Source organism: Pan paniscus, chromosome 1 (genome assembly GCF_029289425.2).
Source record: "Pan paniscus chromosome 1, NHGRI_mPanPan1-v2.0_pri, whole genome shotgun sequence".
Taxonomy (NCBI): domain Eukaryota; kingdom Metazoa; phylum Chordata; class Mammalia; order Primates; family Hominidae; genus Pan; species Pan paniscus.
In genome coordinates this window covers 203177966-203198296 of record NC_073249.2, presented here as the reverse complement: position 1 = coordinate 203198296, position 20331 = coordinate 203177966, and the positions used below count along the sequence as shown (strand labels likewise).

The following is a 20331-nucleotide window of genomic DNA, read 5'->3' as shown; positions in this document are numbered from 1 at the left end:
TGGTCCTAGACTTCTTAGATTCAGGTTCCATTTTCAGTTCTTTCCTGTCCTGCGGCCATCTGCAAGTTAATTTGGTCTCCCTGAACCTCAGTTTCCTCATTTGTAAAATGAAGATCATGAAACTCGTTTCATCAGGTTGTACTGAGGCTGGAAAAGATAGTCTAACTACTGACGCATCGTGTGCTCAGCCTAGGGTGGCTGCTACCGCGGGTGCCTGCGGACTCCTAGTCCTGGGCACCAGCCCGGGACCCCTGACAGGGTGTTGATTAGGGCGTGGCTAAGCCCCAGGCGGGAGAAAGCATTGGCATTTATAAGGCCAGGGTCTGGCGCGGTGGCCTCATTCCGTCTTGAAGTAGACCCTGGAGAGGTCTTCCAGGCTTGGGCTCAGCACGCGAGCACCGGGAGCGGAGGTGCAGGCGGCGGAGGCGCGTACGGCCCGAGCAGTCCCCAGTCCCCAGCGCGCACACTTGGGCCCGGGGCGCGAGGAGTGCGCGGCCGCCGGGTGGGCGCTGGGGAGCGGGCCCTGGGGGCGGAGCCTGCAGCCCGCCGCCCCCCACACACCGGAGCCGAGGCCCGGAAGGGGCCAGGCGCGCTTCCGTCTCCGCCGGGGATGCACGGAGGGCGGAGCTGCGGCCCGAGGACGCGACGCGAGCCCAGTTCCGGCGAGGAGGCCGCGCCAGTGACAGCGATGGCGGCGGAGTCGGCGCTCCAAGTTGTGGAGAAGCTGCAGGCGCGCCTGGCCGCGAACCCGGACCCTAAGAAGGTGAGCGAGGGGGCGGCGCGTAGCGGGATGGGCGTTGGGTCGGTGAGGGCCCCGTAACGGTCGCGGCCCGAGCGCGGCGGGGTTCGGGGGCTGGGACCCTGAGCCAGGCCCCGCGGGGCTGGGGTCGTGAAGTTCGCGGCCATTGACCGCTGCCCGCGCGTTGGGACCCTGTGCGTCGGGCGTCGGGACGCGGGGCCCCGGCCGCTCCCCCTCCCTCACGGGCCCGGGATGGGGGCGCGCCCGGTGCGGACACCGCGTGCCTAGCGCTTCCTCCCAGAGGCGCTCCGTGGCGTCCCGAGCCAGCTGTTTCCTGCGGGAGAGCGTGCCCGGGGCGGGAGGGCGCTGGCCGCCGCCTCGTTGGCCTCCCGGTGCCTGCGCTGGTGCCCGGCTCCCCGCGGAGCGGCGCGGACTCCCCGGCGGGTGCGTGTTCGCTGGGAGGAGAAGACGGGCGCCCGAACGCTGCGGAGCCTGGACTCGCGGTGTGGTCGCGCCTCTCGGAGACGCGGTTACTACTCTCCGGCTGGATATCAGAGCGTGGACTTTTCGCTTTCTCAGTGAATCCCTTTCAAAACAGAATAAAGCCTCGCGTCACCTAAGCATACTCCTGAAAACTTAGGTTGGAATTGAAAAAGAGGCGGGGGCCCGGGGTTGGAAGTCGCAGCTAGGTTTCCTTTTGGCCATTAATAGGAAGGTAAGAGCTACCGTTTCTCGTTGTTCGAGTGAGGGACAACCATTTTTAATTGTAGTTAACTAGTTTTTGTTGTTTATTGTACAAACTGAACATTAAGTTTAACGCGTTCTTGTACCTTTTCATCTTTCTGTCACTCACTTCTCTGGTCTCCAGGAGACAGTCTGGTGGTTGTCAGGATTTTTTTTTTCTCTTTTTTTTTTGAGGCGAGTCTTGCTCTGGTCGCCCAGGCTGGAGTGCAGTGGCGCGATCTCGGCTCACTGCAACCTCCGTCTCCCGGGTTCAGGCAATTGTCTGCCTCAGCCTCCCGAGTAGCTGGTATTGTAGGCGCCCGCCACCACGCCTGGCTAATTTTTGTATTTTTAGTAGAGACAGGGTTTCACCTTCTTGGCCAGGCTGGTCTTGAACTCAGCTGTCAGGATTTTTTAAGTGGAAATACAACGATGAAAAAGCACTTACGTGTTTGGCATTCTCCGTCATCATTCTGGCCGGGGCGGTCAGTTCTAGGAGTTGGAGCTCAGTCCTGGTGATAAAGGAAGTCGTGGAGGGAGCGCTAGGGCCGTGGGGGAACTGCTCTGCTGAGCCTCTTCCTCACCTGCTGCTTCCTAGGACTAACCTGAAAGGCTAAGGTACCAGGCTGAAAGTCAGTGCTCAGAAAACCAATCGTCATTCTTTGGGGTTTTTTTTCTTGAAGAGCCACTTTCTCTTTACCTTGTTCTAGCCTGTTGGAGGTAGGGTTTCTGCAATTCCAAAGGCCGTACACAGCCTCTCACCATCAGACCACTTTTTAAGGCTCTTCGTTCATACCTAGCTCGAAGATTCACTTCTTCAGGAAGCCATTTTAGTTACAAATCTGGGAAAACTTAAAATGCTTTCATTGTGCCATGTTTTCTGTTGCAGCTTCAGTACCGTACCTAGTGGTCAGGCATACTTACAAGTTTCTTTTTACAGTAACCCCTTGTGGACATCTAATAAATGGTCATTATTTTTTAGTACTAGTTTGTTTTCCTGAACACTGTAAGATCTGTGACTGACGTTTGATACCTTAAAGCAATGCCATATAATAACTACCCACTATTTGTTCTTTATTTCTGTCAGATAAAAATGTTCTATGTAGTGTCTACAGTCATTTTTTTTTTAACTAGAATTTAGATTTGGAAGTAGTTTTTCTATTAGTTGATTTGCATGAAATACAAAATTAGGAAAAGGCTTATTCCACCTCAACCTAGTTGAACTATTAATGATTTTTTTTTTTTTTGAGGATTTGGGCTCTTTCTAGATAGAAAATCACCCTGAACTTCTAGCTTTGCTTTGTGAAGTGAGCATCATGAAGATGAGAAAATGTTGGGAGATCATTTTTGCAAAGGGCATAATAGTTGGCATTCAGATATGAGTTAACTGCAGAGGGAAAATTGCAAGCTGTCATGTTGGCCTTGTTCCTCTCAACCTTCTGGTAACCTAACAAGCTCCTACAGGTTGTATGTGAAATTGCAAGATGATTATATAGCCCTGTTGAATTTACAACCAGATCTTGCTTTCAAACCATTATTAGCCAAGGGTTTGATTCCACACCTGTGTTCATGGATTTTTTGGTATTAGACATTGCTGTAACTCTGTTTTCACTTTTTCATCTGTTATCTTGGCTCACTTGAGGGAGAAGGTATCAGCAGCCTAGGACCACTTGGTTTCTGTTTTTATGTTTCATAGTTCATGGCTGATAAAAATTACCTGTCCTTAGGCCGAGTGCAGTGGCTCACGCCTGTAATCCCAGCACTTTGGGAGGCCGAGGTGAGTAGATCACCTGAGATCAGGAGTTCGAGACCAGCCTGGCCAACATGGTGAAACCCCTTCTCTACTAAAAGTACGAAAATTAGCCGGGTGTGGTGGCAGGCGCCTGTAATCCCAGCTGCTCGGGAGGCTGAGGCAGGAGAACACTCGAACCCGGGAGGCAGAGGTTGCAGCGAGCTGAGATCGCGCCATTGCACTCCAGCCTGGGCAACAAGAGCGAAACTCCGTCTCAAAAAAAAAAAAAAACACACACACACACACACACACACAGTTGGTCGGGCGCAGTGGCTCATGCTTGTAATCACAGCACTTTGGGAGGCCAAGAGGGGTGGATCATCTGAGGTCAAGAGTTCGAGACCAGCCTGGCCAACATGATGAAACCCCATCTCTACTAAAAATAAAAAAATTAGTTGGTCATGGTGGTGGTGCCTGTAATCCCAGCTACTCGGGAGGCTGAGACAGGAGAATCTCTTGAACCCAGGAGGCGGAGGTTGCAGTGAGCCGAGATGGCACCATTGCACTCCAGCCTGGACAACAAGAGCAAAACTCCATCTCCAAAAAAAAAAAAAAAAAAAAAGGTCCTTGTCCTGTGTTACATTTTCACTGTGAAGGCTACCAAGAACATTTTGATGGCAGGTGACATTAAAAATATTTTTTGCTTTTTTGGGTTGAAGGATTGTACAGGGGACAACTGAGATGCCTCAACATGTACCCCGCAAATGTTTGATATTTCTCAGTTGCCTGTTACCAGTTCTTACAAGCTCTACAGTTGGTACCTTGTTTGATAACAGCAAGTTTCGATCCACCTGAGGATGCCCAATGTGCCTTTGCCTTGTTATTGCTTTGTTCTTTCTTGAAATTTACTGAAAATAGAGGGGTTGTGAAGTCCTTTTTTCTCTTGTGTTAGACTAAATGAGTCTGAAAATCTTGAGGGTTTTAGTTTTGTCTGCTTTTAAATCTCCCCTAATAACCCAAAGTAAAGCAGAAAGACAGGATTTGTTCTTCCAGTTAGTGCTAGGCTTTGAGATAAACACACCCACAGTGACTTCCAGCCTCATCCTTATATGTTGGCTTTGTAGAGGTCCTGGGACACCTTTGTCCCCTTGGTGACCTCCTTTACTATGTGGGTTCTGAACTGTCTAATGACATCACAGGAGGAGTTTTTCTGCTTTCTTGCAAGTATGCTAAGAAGTATATGTGCTGCCGCTCTATTTTCATTTCCTAAGGACAGTGTTCTGATGTTGGATGCTTCTCCTGGCTTTACTTAACTGTAGTAGACACATTTGACTTTCCAGCTTGTTAAGCAAGTTACCTAACCTGATTGGGTTCAGTTGCAATATCTGTAAAATGGGGAGAATAACATCCACTTTATAGAGTTGGTTAGTGGGAATGAAATGAGGTAACATGTGTAAGAGCTTAGTGTAGTAGCTGACACACAGTAGATGGTATGTGAATATTCCCAACCTACCCCGTCCAAGGAATGGCATTATGAGAGAACCACTTGTTTTTGACCTTTTCAGTGATTTAAAATTTTCCTTTAAGTGAAGGAATTGACATTAGTCTTTGCACCCATAGCTTGGGTGGCAAGAAACACAAAATTTTTCCTGAGTTGGATGATGGTGGTGATAGGATTTGAAGTGGGGGATAATTTTCACTCAACTATGAAGGTGAAACTCCCTAGATATGCCACTTGGCCTCTTACTTGATCTCAAGATTATCACTTGTGATCCAATTGCTCTGTCTGGTGACCATGTTAAGTAATGATTGAAGTAGAATGACCAGAAAAACAGACTTGTTACTCCACCTAATAGCAATATGGCATACCAATTATAGTCTGGGCCACACATGGTAAAAGAGCAGATCTTGTTATATAATATTTAAATGCAAAGGTAACCACAGTTATCTATTTTAAACTACTTGTATTTTGAAGCACTCCTTGTATGGTAAGTATGTTTAGATACACGTAGACATTTCCTAGAGAAAGGTTTGGCCAGTCATAACTTTTGTTAGAGCAAGTAGGAATTGGCTGAGGAATATCTGGTTGAAGATCAAGGGCAGAACGCTGAAAGCTGTCAGTCGATGAATGAAATGATAAGTATTTAGTGAGCTTTCATAGTGTTCTAGACACTATGACTAAGGACTGCACATGGTTTGTCTCTGAATCCTCATAGTTTGTGAAGTAGAGACAGGACCAAGTTCCTATTTTGCAGATGAAGTAACTGAAGTTTGGGGAGGTTTTTGACTTATTCGAGATCACTCATCAAGGAGTGACAAAGCCAGACTGTCAAGCCTGTCTCTGACTCCAGAACTCCATCTTAACAGCTCTGCTGTACTGATTTTGACCTAGTTTTAGGAACTATAGGAAGGAAATGTGGTCAAACCCAGATCACTTTTCTAATCTACCCAGGCATTTTGTGTCCACCGTTAACATCCAAGCTCTGATTCTGGCAACTTGAAATTACTCTTGGCTTTACACTTATGTAGAAGAAAACAATTCTGTTAAACACTGTGGCCCTTCTGGAAACATGATGGTCTTTTCCTGTAGAGGCTTTTTCTTCCTTTTACTTCCTCTGTGCCAGGTCCATGGGTAATTCCCCTAAAATTGGTACCTTTCTCATAAATTCTATCAAAACTAGGGCAAAAATGATAGTTGTTGATGGCTTTTATCAGAGTTGGTAAGTTTTGATTCTCTTCTCTACATCTTATTTCCCCTTGGTGTAGCACAGTGGTTGAAAGCAGGGAATCTAAAGCCACAGACCTGAGTGAATCTTGCCCCACTTGAATCTTGGGACAAGAAACATAACTTTTATGAGCCTATTTTCATACTTGTAAAATAGGGATATTACTTATTACTGTAAATAGGCATAATACTTATACTCATTACTGTAAATGGTTAGCACTAAGCACTTAATAATCAGATATTCTTGTTAAAGTGAATATGACTATTGAAATTAATGTTTTCTTCTCTGCAGCTGTTGAAATATTTGAAGAAACTCTCCACCCTGCCTATTACAGTAGACATTCTTGCGGTAAGAACTGTGTGACTTTAAATATTATATAATGATATCCCATTCCCTTCTCACTGGAGAATGTGTAGAATAAGGTTACAAGTATGGGCTTTGGAAGTGAAAGAAACCAGACACAAAAGGCCATATATGGTCTGATTCCATTTATATGAAATGTCCAGAATAGGCAAATCCATAGACAGAAAGTAGATTAGTGGTTGCCAGGGGCTAGGAGAATTGGGAGGAACAGGATTTCTTTTTAGGGTAATGTAAATGTTCTGGAATTAGATGGTTATAATGGTTATACAATATTGTGAATGTTCTGGAAACCACTGAATTATGTACTTTAGTTAAAATGGTGAATATTGTTAAATGACTTTATTTCAAAATTAGAATTAAAAGAACATTGACTTTGGCATCAACTAGTCCCAGATTCAAATCTGAGTTCTATGACTTTAGGCTGCTCCTATGTAAAATGGGTCTGATTCCTGCTTCACAGAGTTATTGTAAAGACTGATTCAGAACTGTCTGCAAAGCTCTTATCTTAGTGCCTAACACCTGCCCTAATCACTCTTGTTATTAAAGTTCTGAACTTGGTACACTTTGCTACTGTGTGTCATTAGAGATTTGGGGCATAGACACAAAGTAATTTAGTGTTAAGATTTGCAGGGTATGTTGTAGGAAGGAAGTATTGCTTGTTGAGTTTCTCAAAGTAGAAAGCCTTATTTCTTTAGAAAAACGTTAGCCTAGTTCCAGAACCCTCTAACAATTACTTTGTCAAATTTTAGGAGACTGGGGTTGGGAAAACAGTAAATAGCTTGCGAAAACACGAGCATGTTGGAAGCTTTGCCAGGGACCTAGTGGCCCAGTGGAAGAAGCTGGTTCCTGTGGAACGGTAAGAACATTTCTCTTTAGGTTTGTTCAATTTCATGGTTAAATTTACAGATAGAAAAGGTTTTCTTTATTATTTCTCTTTTGCCTTCTGAAATTGTTTTGCCTCAATTATAAAAAATAATCCATGATCATTGTAGAATATTAGAAAATATTAAAAATAGAAATCAAAATTTCCTATTTCTATCACGCAAAGACAAACGTTATGAACATTTTGGTACGTTTCTTTTTTTTTTTTTTTTTTTTTTTTTTTTGAGACGGAGTCTCGCTCTGTTGCCCAGGCTGGAGTGCAGTGGCGTGATCTCGGCTCACTGCAAGCTCCGCCTCCCGGGTTCACGCCATTCTCCTGCCTCAGCCTCCTGAGTAGCTGGGACCAAAGGCACCTGCCACCACGCCCAGCTAATTTTTTGTATTTTTAATAGAGACAGGGTTTCGCCGTATTAGCCAGGATAGGATGGTTTTGATCTCCTGACCTCGTGATCTGCCCACCTCGGCCTCCCAAAGTGCTGGGATTACAGGCGTGAGCCACTGCGCCTGGCCTGGTATGTTTCTTTCTAACTGCTCCTTAAATGGCATTTTTTTAAGTTGTGAACTAGATAAATAATGAGCAGCCCCCATTTTATATAACAAATTAAACATGTCCCCATGTTTTAATAAATCTCCACGTTTTCATGTATGTGAGATGTTTGATCTTTGCATCTTGTGGTTAAACTCACCATTTCTCATTTGGGTTTTCCCAGTTTTAAGATTTGAGTATCTTTAAGCATAACCTACTTATCTTCTTCTTAAGACCTTGTTGTTTCTAACTCTGCATCTTCACTTCTTTGGTGAGTTCAGATTCTGTGACTTTGTCCCTCAAGAAGCAAGATTTAGACCTACTTTGTCTGCTTTTTCTTTTATTTTAGAAATGCTGAGCCTGATGAACAGGACTTTGAGAAGAGCAATTCCCGAAAGCGCCCTCGGGATGCCCTGCAGAAGGAGGAGGAGATGGAGGGGGACTACCAAGAAACCTGGAAAGCCACAGGGAGCCGATCCTATAGCCCTGACCACAGGCAGAAGAAACATAGGAAACTCTCGGAGCTCGAGAGACCTCACAAAGTGTCTCACGGTCATGAGAGGAGAGACGAGAGAAAGAGGTGTCACAGAATGTCACCAACTTACTCTTCAGACCCTGAGTCTTCTGATTATGGCCATGTTCAATCCCCTCCATCTTGTACCAGTCCTCATCAGATGTACGTCGACCACTACAGATCCCTGGAGGAGGACCAGGAGCCCATTGTTTCACACCAGAAGCCTGGGAAAGGCCACAGCAATGCCTTTCAGGACAGACTGGGGGCCAGCCAAGAACGACACCTGGGTGAACCCCATGGGAAAGGGGTTGTGAGTCAAAACAAGGAGCACAAATCTTCCCACAAGGACAAACGCCCCGTGGATGCCAAGAGTGATGAGAAGGCCTCTGTGGTGAGCAGAGAGAAATCACACAAGGCCCTCTCCAAAGAGGAGAACCGAAGGCCACCCTCAGGGGACAGTGCAAGGGAGAAACCGCCCTCTAGTGGCGTAAAGAAAGAGAAGGACAGAGAGGGCAGCAGCCTGAAGAAGAAGTGTTTGCCTCCCTCAGAGGCCGCTTCAGACAACCACCTGAAAAAGCCAAAGCACAGAGACCCAGAGAAAGCCAAATTGGACAAAAGCAAGCAAGGTCTGGACAGCTTTGACACAGGAAAAGGAGCAGGAGACCTGTTGCCCAAGGTAAAAGAGAAGGGTTCTAACAACGTAAAGACTCCAGAAGGGAAAGTCAAAACTAATTCGGATAGAAAGTCACTGGGCTCCCTCCCTAAAGTTGAGGAGACAGATATGGAGGATGAATTCGAGCAGCCAACCATGTCTTTCGAATCCTACCTCAGCTATGACCAGCCCCGGAAGAAAAAGAAAAAGATTGTGAAAACTTCAGCCACAGCACTTGGAGATAAAGGACTTAAAAAAAATGACTCTAAAAGCACTGGTAAAAACTTGGACTCAGTTCAGAAATTACCCAAGGTGAACAAAACCAAGTCAGAGAAGCCGGCTGGAGCTGATTTAGCCAAGCTGAGAAAGGTAACCCCTTCAGCCCCTTGGTGGCTTCCCACCCAGAGCACCTGGCCCTGCAGAGCTCAGAGGATTGCCCTGCCACTGTTTTCCTTAGCTTGCTTTTGGGGGGCATGTTGAATTTCAGTGTGCAGTAATTTCCTCTGGGCTTCACTGGTTGTCAGGGTATATGGTACCGCAAATAAGAATTTTCTGCATTATTCTCTTGTGATGGGCTCATCTGTATTTATTTCCTGACTGAGGTGGTGTCAGACATGACTGTGGCCCCCTCCAACCTGGATCTTCCTGTGCAAGATGTCCAGTTAATGCTCCTGGGAATAGACTGTAGGAAAGAGAGCTGTGCTCGTACTCACTGACTCTCCACCCATGGGTCTGTCCCCTGCAGGTGCCTGATGTGTTGCCAGTGTTGCCAGACCTCCCGTTACCCGCGATACAGGCCAATTACCGTCCACTGCCTTCCCTCGAGCTGATATCCTCCTTCCAGCCAAAGCGAAAAGGTAATTTTCTATATCTTCTTTTTCTTAATGGGAAAAAGATTTAAAAATTCATTCAAGGCAGGGTACAGTGGCTCACACCTATAATTCCAGCACTTTGGGAGGCCGAGGTAAGAGGATTGCTTGTGGCCAAGGGTTCTAAACCAACCAGGCTTGGTGGCTCACTCCTGTAATCCCAGCATTTTGGGAGGCCGAGGCGGGCAGATCACCTTAGGTAAGAAGTTCGAGATCAGCCTGGCCAACATGGTGAAACCCTGTCTCTACTAAAAATACAAAAATTAGCCAGGCATGGTGGTGCGTGCCTGTAATCCCAGCTACTCCGGAGGCTGAGGCAGGAGAATTGCTTGAACCTGGGAGGTGGAGGTTGCAGTGGGCCGAGATTACGCCATTGCACTCAAGCCTGGGCAACAAGAGGGAAACTCTATTTCAAAAAAAAGGAGTTCTAAACCACCCTGGTCAACACAGCAAGATGCTGTCTCTACAAGAGAAAAAAAGTAGCCAGGCATGGTGGCACATCCCAGGTACTCGGTAGGCTGAGGTGGGAGTATCACTTGAGCCCAGGAGTTCAAGGCTGCAGTGAGCTATGATTGCATCACTGCACTCTAGCTTGGGTGACAGAGCAAGACTGTTTCAAAAACAAACAAAAAAACTATCACCATAACATCAGATTTTTGATGCATTTCCTAAGTGCATAGACTCTGAAGTTTGATGGCTTGGGTTTGAATCCCAACTCTGGTTTCTGCAAGTTATATGACCTTGAGAAATATCTTAATTTCTTTGGACCTTAGTTGTATATATTGTGTAAATGGGAGTCATAATGGTATCTGCCCCATAGGGCTCAGTTTAATGAATTCAGAAGTGATGCCTTTTTGCTCTGGGTTTATCACATAGTAATTGTTCAGTAAATTGCTGCTGCTGTTATTAGCAGCCCTTTATCCTATGTGTTACATAGGATTTTTGTCTGAAAGAAAAAAATGTCTAATTTTCATAGCAAAAGAAGTAGAAGCCACATAAGGGTCTATCAGCAGGAGACTAACAGATAAATCATGGTTCATCTACACAGTGGCATCCTATGCCACAGTAAAAAAAAAATGTGGAAAGTCTATGCACTGACATGGAATGATCTCAGATGTGGCAAATGAAGAAAAGCAATGTATGTAGTGAGTATGTTATTAATTGATTAATTGGCTTAAAAGGAATAAGATACATTTGCTTTTTGTTGTTGTTGCTGTTGAGAGTCTTGCTGTGTTGCCCAGGCTGGAGTGCAGTAGCTCCATCTTGGCTCACTGCAGCCTCCACCTCCTAGGTTCAAGCAATTCCTCTGCCTCAGCCTCCTGAGTAGCTGGGACTACAGTTGCATGTTGGGCAGGCCGATCTCGAACTCTTGACCTCAGATGATTCATCTGCCTTGGCCTCCTAAAGTGCTGGGATTACAGGAGCTTATTTTTAAATTCTCTGGAAGGATCTACAAAAATCTGTAGCGTGGATTGCCATTGGGAAAGGGAAGTAGGAGGCTGAAGGGGGTAGGAGGAGAGTTTTCACTGGATCACTTAGGGCCTTTTGTGTTTTTCTTGCCCTATAGCGTTCTCTTCACCCCAGGAAGAAGAAGAAGCTGGATTTACTGGGCGCAGAATGAATTCTAAGATGCAGGTGTATTCTGGTTCCAAGTGTGCCTATCTCCCTAAAATGATGACCTTGCACCAGCAGTGCATCCGAGTACTTAAAAACAACATCGATTGTAAGTCACACGCTTCTCTCTAGCTCTCAAGCACATTGTAGCACTTGGACCTTATCACTGGGTGGCTTGGCTGCTACTCAGTGTCTTCACCTTTGGTTTCTCTGCAGCAATCTTTGAAGTGGGAGGAGTCCCATACTCTGTTCTTGAACCCGTTTTGGAGAGGTGTACACCTGATCAGCTGTATCGCATAGAGGAATACAATCATGTGAGTATTCTGTTTGGGTGGGAAGAGGGCAGTTTTCTGGCTTGTACCTCCAGAAATAGCTTTGTCCCTGTGACTCCGCTGTGGCTGAAGGGCAGATCAGTGGTCAGAGCATTGTTCTGGATATATTTGGTTTGCCACTGGGCCTTTAAACAAGCATGTTATTAGCACTTGCTCCTGGCACCTTAAGTGGGCCTCTTGGGCTAGGATCAGGGTGAGATTCAAAGGGAGAAGAAAAACACTTAACATCTCCCTTGAGCTTGCCTAGTCATGAAGGTAAAGGGAGAATTCTGGCAGCAGAGTAGCTGGGACCCAGGGCGGGGAAAGCACTTTGTGTTGACACTCTGACATCTGGTGATTGGCTGGATGTCTCTTAAGAAACATCAAGATTTATCCAGAATCCTCCTTAGGATGTAGGGCATACACATTTGATTGCATCAGCTGTCTCTCTTTAATTCTGAAAGTTCTATGACCTAACACCTTTTTTTTTTTTTTTTTGGAGACAGGGTCTACCTCTGTTGCTTCGACTGCAGTACAGAGGCCTAATCATGGCTTACTGCATCCTTGAACTCCTGGGCTTAAGTGATCCTCCCAAGTAGCTGGGACTACAGGCACATACCACCACACCTGGCTAATATTTTTATTTTTTAGAGAGATGGACTCTCAGACTCTTGGCCTCCTGAAGTGCTGGGATTACAGGCATGAGCCAACGTGCCTGGCCAATAACTTAACATCCTTCTTAGGTTGCCCCTTTGCCATCACAGTTCAGCGTAGTGTTGGGAAGTACCTGATTTGACTTGATCGCAGTTCTACCCTTTGCTGATTTTCTAAAGGAAAAGACTGATGTTACACAAATTTTTGTGATATTCTGTCACAGCCACCAAAAGCAACTAGCATAGTGCCTCACACTTCGCATTTTTAAAATTTAGTGAGTTATTTTTTTCCTAGAATTGTGGTATTTTAACATACTACTAAGATGAAGACCAAAAAATTTTTGGGAAACTGGTCACTCCTAGGTAATTAAATAATCAGAAAAAGATATGGGGCTGGGCATGGTGACACACGCCTGTAATCCCAGCACTCTGGGAGGCCAAGGTGGGCGGATTATCTGAGGTCAGGAGTTCGAGACCAGCCTGGACAACATGGCAAAACCCCGTCTCTACTGAAAATATAAAATAGCTGGGCGTGGTGGTAAGCACCTGTAGTCCTGGCTACTTGGGAGGCTGAGGCATGAGAATCGCTTGAACCCAGGAGGCAAGGGTTGCAGTGAACCAAAATTGCACCACTGCACTGCAGTCTACGCGACAGAGCAAGACTCTGTCTCCAAAAAAAAAAAAAAATATGGAAAAGTGCTTGTACACAAATGATGTCCTGGTTCTGGTTTCAGGTATTAATTGAAGAAACAGATCAATTATGGAAAGTTCATTGTCACCGAGATTTTAAGGAAGAAAGACCCGAAGAGTATGAGTCGTGGCGAGAGATGTACCTGCGGCTTCAGGACGCCCGAGAGCAGCGGCTACGAGTACTAACAAAGAATATCCAGTTCGCACATGCCAATAAGCCCAAAGGTAACAGAGACGGGAGAGCTGGGGGAGAACTGGCAGGATGAGTGTTCTGGTCAATAGCAGGGTGTTGGTGGGCTTGGCTGGTGTAGGACTGCTTGCCCCTACATCAGGTAGCAGGGTGGGTATTTCTTCTGCCACCACCCATTCTACCCTACAAGTGGGGTTTCAGGGCACTCGAAAAGCCCGTGGATTATTTAAATAACAGTAGCATCTCTGCTCAAGAAGGCAGATGTTCATCTCCATAATTCCACAGGCCGACAAGCAAAGATGGCCTTTGTCAACTCTGTGGCCAAGCCACCTCGTGACGTCCGGAGGAGGCAGGAAAAGTTTGGAACGGGAGGAGCAGCTATCCCTGAGAAAATCAAGTAAGATCTGTGTTCTTACCTGGCTTTTGTGTGCTATCAACCCTTAGAGGTAGCCATAGCGGCAGGAAGCAAATTGCTTTTGGTGAAAGTGAGGCAGTGCAGACTGTGGGCTCTGGAGGCAGACCTCATCAGCTCAGCACTTCCCTCACCTCCCTCAGCCTCCGCTTCTTGGACTGCAGTGCAAGGTGATAATTACCCCTGCCCTAGGGTAGTCAAGATTAAATGGAGAGCAAAGCCTGGCTTATGGGAAACATTCCCTTATGCTTTCCCTTTTCCCATCTAAACAAAAAACACATTTCTGCAATGATTGTTATTTTGTCTAAGCCACATTAGCCTTTTCAAAATACAGATTTATACCAAAACAGTGAAAAGTTAGTTGAGATTATCATTTATTCTGAAAGGATAATGGAGACATCTCTGAGCCACCACCAGAATCCAGGGTGATAGGGTCCACTGGTCAAAGCCACAAACAGGGTGAGTCATCCTCACACAGGCCAGCTTCAGGCTGTTCGTGCTCAGGGCAGATTTCTTGTGCTCATGCCTAACCAGTGTTGTCCTGTGTTGCAGGATCAAGCCAGCTCCGTACCCCACGGGAAGCAGCCATGCTTCCTCCAGTAGCAACAGCTTTAACCCCAGCCCTGAGGAGCCGGCCTATGATGGCCCAAGCACCAGCAGTGCCCACTTGGCACCAGTGGTCAGCAGCACTGTTTCCTATGATCCTAGGAAACCCACTGTGAAGAGTAAGTAACTTGGAGTTCCTGCTCAAATATTATTTCAGCACTAGTTTTTAACTCTCAATGTCATTATTCACTGTATTACATTTTGTGGACTGCATGTTGCGTGTGCATGATGCCTTGCACATAGCTGGTCTGAATGTCAGTCCCTCCTTCCCCCTGCTTTGTCCATAGTGCATTATATCTCTTAAATAATTATAGTGAGTCTGGGTGCAGTGGCTCATGCCTGTAATCCCAGCACTTTGGCAGGCTGAGGCAGGAGGATCCCTTGAATCCAGGAGTTCAAGACCAGCCTGGACAACATAATGAGACCCTCTACAAAAAATTAAAAAATAGGGCATAGTGGTACACACGTGTAGTCCCAGCTACTCAGGAGACTGAGGTGGGAGGGTTTTTTGAGATTGAGTCTCGCTCTGTCACCCAGGCTGGAGTGCAGTGGCACGATCTCAGCTCACTGCAAGCTCTGCCTTCCAGGTTCATGCCATTCTCCTGCCTCAGCCTCCCAAGTAGCTAGAACTACAGGTGCCCACCACCATGCCCACCTAATTTTTTCTATTTTTTAGTAGAGACGGGGTTTCACCATGTTAGCCAGGATGGTCTCGATCTCCTGACCTCGCGATCTGCCCGCCTTGGCCTCCCAAGTGCTGGGATTACAGGCGTGAGCCACCGTGCCCGGCCTACCCTGTCTCTGGGAAAAAAAAAAAAAAAAAAAAAGTGAAAGTAGAAAATAGTATCTGGCCAGGCATGGTCCCTGTCTCTATTAAAAATAGAAAAATTAGCCCACCATGGTGGCACGTGCCTATAATCTCAGGTACTCGGGTGGCTGAGACAGGAGAATTGCTTGAACCTGGGAGGCAGAGGTTGCAGTGAGCCGGGATTGTGCCACTGCCCTCCAGCCTGGATGACAGAGTGAGACACTGTCTCTAAATAAATAAATAAATATCATTGTGAATGACCATTTTGGCACTCTTCTTTTTTCACCTAAATATAAACTGACTTCTCTAGGCAATACCACAGTGTTCATAATTACTAATATTAACAGCTAAATGACAGGCCCTCTTACTGTTTTTTTATAGTCTTATAACTCTAGCTTCCAAATATTTATTCTTTATATCTAATTGGGTCTTCCAATTTTTTTTTTTTTTTTTTTTTTTTTTGGAGACAGAGTCTCACTCTGTCGCCTGGGCTGGAGTACAGTGGCGTGATCTCGGCTCACTGCAACCTCCACCTCCCAGGTTCAAGCGATTCTCCTGCCTCAGCCTCCCAAGTAGCTGGGATTACAGGTGCCCGCCACTAAGCCCAGCTAATTTTTTGTATTTTTAGTAGAGACGGGGTTTCACCCTGTTGGCCAGGCTGGTCTCGATCTCCTGACCTTGTGATTCGCCTGCCTCAGCCTCCCAAAGTCCTGGGATTACCAGCGTGAACCACCATGCCTGGCCGGGTCTTCCAAATATTTATTCTTTATATCTAGTTGCGTCTATTTTGTATTTTGTTAACTTTATTACCATAGACTATCCCCAGTATCCTAAGGGGATGTCCTAACTTAAGTCTTATTCTGTATTAATTGCAGGGCCCATGGGAGGGTGGGAGTCCTGGCTTGAGCTACAGCTATGCTCAGATGAACCATTCAGGAGGCAGGCTGGCCTTCCTTAGGCAGTACTTGCATAGCCACCTTAGACCTGTTTCTGCACTGGACAGATTGGAGGTAGACGTGCTGTTTACTGGTTTGGCTATTTGTGAGGCAAAGTTAAGTTATGACTGAGTATGGCCTTTAGAGTCTGGCAAGGGCCGGGGCACAGTGGTTCACACACACCTGTAATCCCAGCACTTTGGGAGGCTGGGGTAGGAGGGTGCTTGAGCCCAGGAGATCGAGACCAGCCTGAGCAACATAGTGAGACCCTGACTCTACAGAAAATAAAAAAAATTAGCCAGGCATGGTGGCACACTCCTGTAGTCTCAGCTACTCTGGAGTCTAGGAGGTAGAGGCTACAGTGTGCTGTGATTGTGCCAGTGCACCCTAGCCAGGGTGACAGAGTGAGACTCTCCTTACAAAAATAAAAACAAGAAAGTCTGACAGATTGAATTGTAATTCAGTACCTTACTGTACAACCATGGGCAAGTTGGCCAGGCTCTCTGAGCCTTGGTGCAGGTGGTTAGAGAGAGTGGTGGTTATGCCCCTGGCAGGTCCTCCGAAAGTGTCTGCTCTGTGCTGTTGCTTTTATTGCATTGTGAACAGAGGAGATAGTTACTACTTGTATCTCTGCCTGGTGGTGCACAGCCAAGAATAGCAGAGCTGGCTTTGACTGTAAACTACTGGGGGTGTGTCTAAGCCGCCACAGATCTGAGACAGCTGCCTTGTTTCTCTTTTCACAGAAATTGCCCCAATGATGGCCAAGACAATTAAAGCTTTCAAGAACAGATTCTCCCGACGATAAACTGAGGACTTGCCTTGGAAATGGAATCTGGGGAGGCAGGAATACAAGGACAGTGGGGGTTGGGGAATGGAATTCTACAGGAGACTGGAGTCTTGCTTTGTGGATCCTTTTGGTCTCCGAGTCCTGCAGTCTGCAGGTGCTGCCCCTGGGAACCTGCGTGCCACAGCCCCGCCTCCCTGCCTGGAGCACACTTTAGAATTCTGAAGAAGATGTGAAGCCTCTGTCTCACTGAGGATTTTAAAGGTCAATTATACTTTTGTTGTTCATTAGCATCTTTGTAAACTATAAGACGTAGTTTTAATTAATAAATATTGCCCCCAGATTGTATTTATATTATCCCCCAGGTTTGTTTTTGTTTTTTGTCCTCTACCACACATTTAGCCTTTTATCTTCCAGGTCCTTATTAAAATCAGATGAAAGCCTAGTGAAAGCCAGTCTCCTGCCCCAGCTCAGCTCTGTGTGGACTCTGGTCCAGACAGAGGACTGGGCATCTCCAGAGCCTGCACAGTACCTGCTGCACGTAGGGCAAGGAATGAGCACTAGACCGCCTGTCCCCAAGGGAGCCTCAGTGGGGCGACAGGGTGCTCGGCGGACTCCACCTCAGGCCCTCCCCAGTGTTGCTGTGTATTCCTGTGCAGGTGCATCTCTTTCTTACTCACTAACTGGTATTTATTAAGGGAGGTGCTCTGTAGGTCTGGAGCCTTTCCCTCATCCTTTTTGCGAGTCCCCACCTTTTTGTTTTTTTTTTTTTCTTTGAGGCTCACTAGAGGACGCAGAACCTTGGGAGATTGATTTGCACAGAACTCCCCACCTCCCACTTTTACAATTTCCAGTTTCTGATTGAAAATTTTAGGGTTTCTCCCCACTGCCCTTCCCTATCTTTCCTTCCCCTCAACACCATGAAGGAAAAACACACACATGGCAGGGCTTTTTGTAGCCCTGAATGCAACTTTAGACATTTAAAAGCCAGCACTTTAATCTCTTGTTCTCTGTGAATCACTATGAGAAGTGAATGGTTTTAAAGGCTGTAATGCTATGTTGGAAATTGGTTTGTTTTGCCTTTTATTGAAAAGGTAAGATCATGTGATTGGAAGAACACAACTGTTGGCTTGGGAAGAGGACTTTGCTGCTGAAGTGTTTTCTACCTTCTGAGTGTGTTTAAGGCAGGATTTGGAGGGAAGGACCAGCTTAGGGAGAGTGTCTGAGCCACAGCGTCAGGATGGGGGAAACCACATGGGATCCATCAAGTTCCAGTTGAATAGGAGCAAGATCAGAACTTAGGAGGGCAGTGTCAGCTCCCTTGTTGGCTGTCAAGGAACACCAATCTAGTAGAAACCCACTTGGTTGTGACCCAGGTAGAGGTAGATGCCATACATTTGAGATATGCGTCCTTAAGGAACCTGACAAGCAGACTGAAGGGATGGTAAGTATGACAGCCTGACAAGTATTCTCAAAGCCCAGGATACAGAGCCAGTGTTTTCTGTAACTGGAGACCTCAGTTAGGCCAACTTCGAATTCCAGAGCAACGTAGGAAGTCTATTCAGCAGAAACTCGACATTGTTCAGTGTGTATTGCTGTGCAGGGTGCCTATTGTGACAGGACACAAACGTTACTGTGTTTTAATTTGCTATATTTTTGAATGGGTAAAGCATTACTTTACTTCTCTTGGTTACTTGTACCACCATTCCACCCCTATCCCTAGCCTGCCCCACAAATCTAATATTAGGAAGCCTCTTAACTGAAACCAAATGAACATTTGGGTCAGGTGCCAGATGTCTGCTGCCTAGAATAGCTTTTTCTAGGTGTCTACCACCTTGAATTTATCTCTTAACTGTGTGTTCAAGTCTTTGTCATTGAAACTAGTTTTTCATATCTTAGATTCAGTTGTGTATGATTTAATTTCCCTTATTAGGAGTCTTTAGGCAGGGAGGGAAGAAAAAACAGATTTGTTCATAGCAATGTCAGTATCCATTTTGGCACATAAAGATTTTTGATGAGCCCTGTTTGCATAGAGCCAGATGTTTTCCCCTCCCCCAAGAGTATCTACATCAAGGATGTGACTTGGTGCGAAGAGTCAGGGGAAAGAGGAAAAACCCAATTTCTAAATGATCTCCTTGCCCAGCTTACTAAAATGGCTGCAGAGCAGACACAGGATGAATTTGAACCTGACACAGGATGAATTTGAACCTTTGGTCTCATTTATGGAAAAACTTGTGCAATTTTTTTTCTGTGCTACACTACATACAAATCACCAAATTACAAATTACCCTTTTGTGATCCTTGGTGTACTGAGCAGTTTCTTTGGGGCTTTTTCTTTCTGGGAAGCGGGAGGGAAAGGAGCAAGGTGTCATCCTGCTCTTCATTTGTATTTTGGTCCCAAAATGTAAATACAATTTTCTATGTTACTTTTTTGTGGTAACTACCGAGATGAATATTTTAATTAGATAAGTTATATGAAAAGGAAAATTCCATGTCTAAATAAAAAACAAACTCCATATACTGTGTCTTCCTTACTTACAGCATCAGTGGAAAGAAGTTAGAAAATGCCTGATTCTTGGACTGTTTAAGGCAGAGTTTTTTTTGTTTTTTTTTTTTTTTTTTGAGATGGAGTTTCACTCTTGTTGCCTAGGCTGACGTCTGGAGGAGGCAATCTCAGCTCACCGCAACCTCCTAAGGCAGAGATCTTAATCAGCATCCTTGGGCTGGGCCTTAAACGATGCCGAATTTAGTAGGAAGAGGAATTTCAGGGGGAAAGAATTCTGTGAGCAAAGGGCGGGAACTCAGCATATGTGGGGAACAGGCACTGTCCCTTATTATACTTGGAACCCTGGTAAGCCCATCTTAAAATTAGAAACTGGTTCAAAGGGGTGAAATGGGGCCGGGCATGGTGGTTCATATCTGTAATCCCAACACTGAAGGGCGGAGGCAGGAGGATTGCTTGAGCCCAAGAGTTCAAGACCAGCCTGAGCAACATATTGAGACCCTGTCTCTAGAAAAAGATTAAAAATTAGCCAGGTGTGATGGTGCACCTATAGTCCCAGCTATGTGAAAGGCTGAGGTGGGAGGATCACTTGAGCTTGGGAGGTCGAGGCTACAGTGAGCTGTGATTATGCTACTGCACTCCAGTCTAGGTGACAGAGCAAGACCAGCCTGGGCAACATGGCAAAACCCCATCTCTTTTTTTGTCTCAAAAAAAAGCAGCGGTAGGGGGTTAGGAGGGACTGTGGCTCATGCCTGTAATCCCAACACTTTGGGAGGCCAAGGAGGGTGGATTGCTGGAGTTCAAGAGTTCGAGACCAGCCTTGGCAACATGGCAAAACTCTATCTCTACAAAAGATACAAAACTAGCTGGGTGTGGTGGCACACACCTTTAGTCCCAGCCACTTGGGAGTCTGAGGTGGGAGGATGGCTTGAGCCCAGGAGGTTGAGGCTGCAATAAGCCATGATTGCCACTGCAGTACAGCATGGGCGACAGAGCAAGACCTTGTCTCCAAAAAAACAAAAAAATAAAAATAAAAAACAAACGGGGGGTGGGGGGAAAGGAGTGAAATTAACATGGCCAAGTTGTGTAGCTAATAAAG

The 20331-nt window shown here is 46.0% G+C and overlaps 1 protein-coding gene across 1 annotated transcript; it reads left to right on the top strand.

The window, feature by feature from the left end:
* The first annotated feature begins 496 nt into the window (after positions 1–496).
* ELOA (elongin A) lies at positions 497–19245 on the top strand. The gene is made up of 11 exons (XM_003810757.5): positions 497–763; positions 6212–6268; positions 7033–7139; positions 8041–9226; positions 9603–9714; positions 11294–11449; positions 11557–11654; positions 13039–13219; positions 13470–13581; positions 14149–14321; positions 16689–19245. The coding sequence occupies exons 1-11, from the start codon at positions 611–613 to the stop codon at positions 16748–16750; spliced, it is 2397 nt and encodes a 798-aa protein (XP_003810805.3). The 5' UTR covers positions 497–610; the 3' UTR covers positions 16751–19245.
* Positions 19246–20331: the final 1086 nt, after the last annotated feature.

What these genes read in the sequence shown, in the direction of transcription:
- ELOA (XM_003810757.5), top strand. Translation starts at nt 611, where the DNA reads ATGCACGGAGGGCGGAGCTGCGGCCCGAGGACGCGACGCGAGCCCAGT. An exon ending in ATTTAGCCAAGCTGAGAAAG is followed by an intron (nt 9,227 to 9,602) that starts GTAACCCCTTCA and finishes TGTCCCCTGCAG; the next exon opens with GTGCCTGATGTGTTGCCAGT. An exon ending in GCTATCCCTGAGAAAATCAA is followed by an intron (nt 13,582 to 14,148) that starts GTAAGATCTGTG and finishes CCTGTGTTGCAG; the next exon opens with GATCAAGCCAGCTCCGTACC.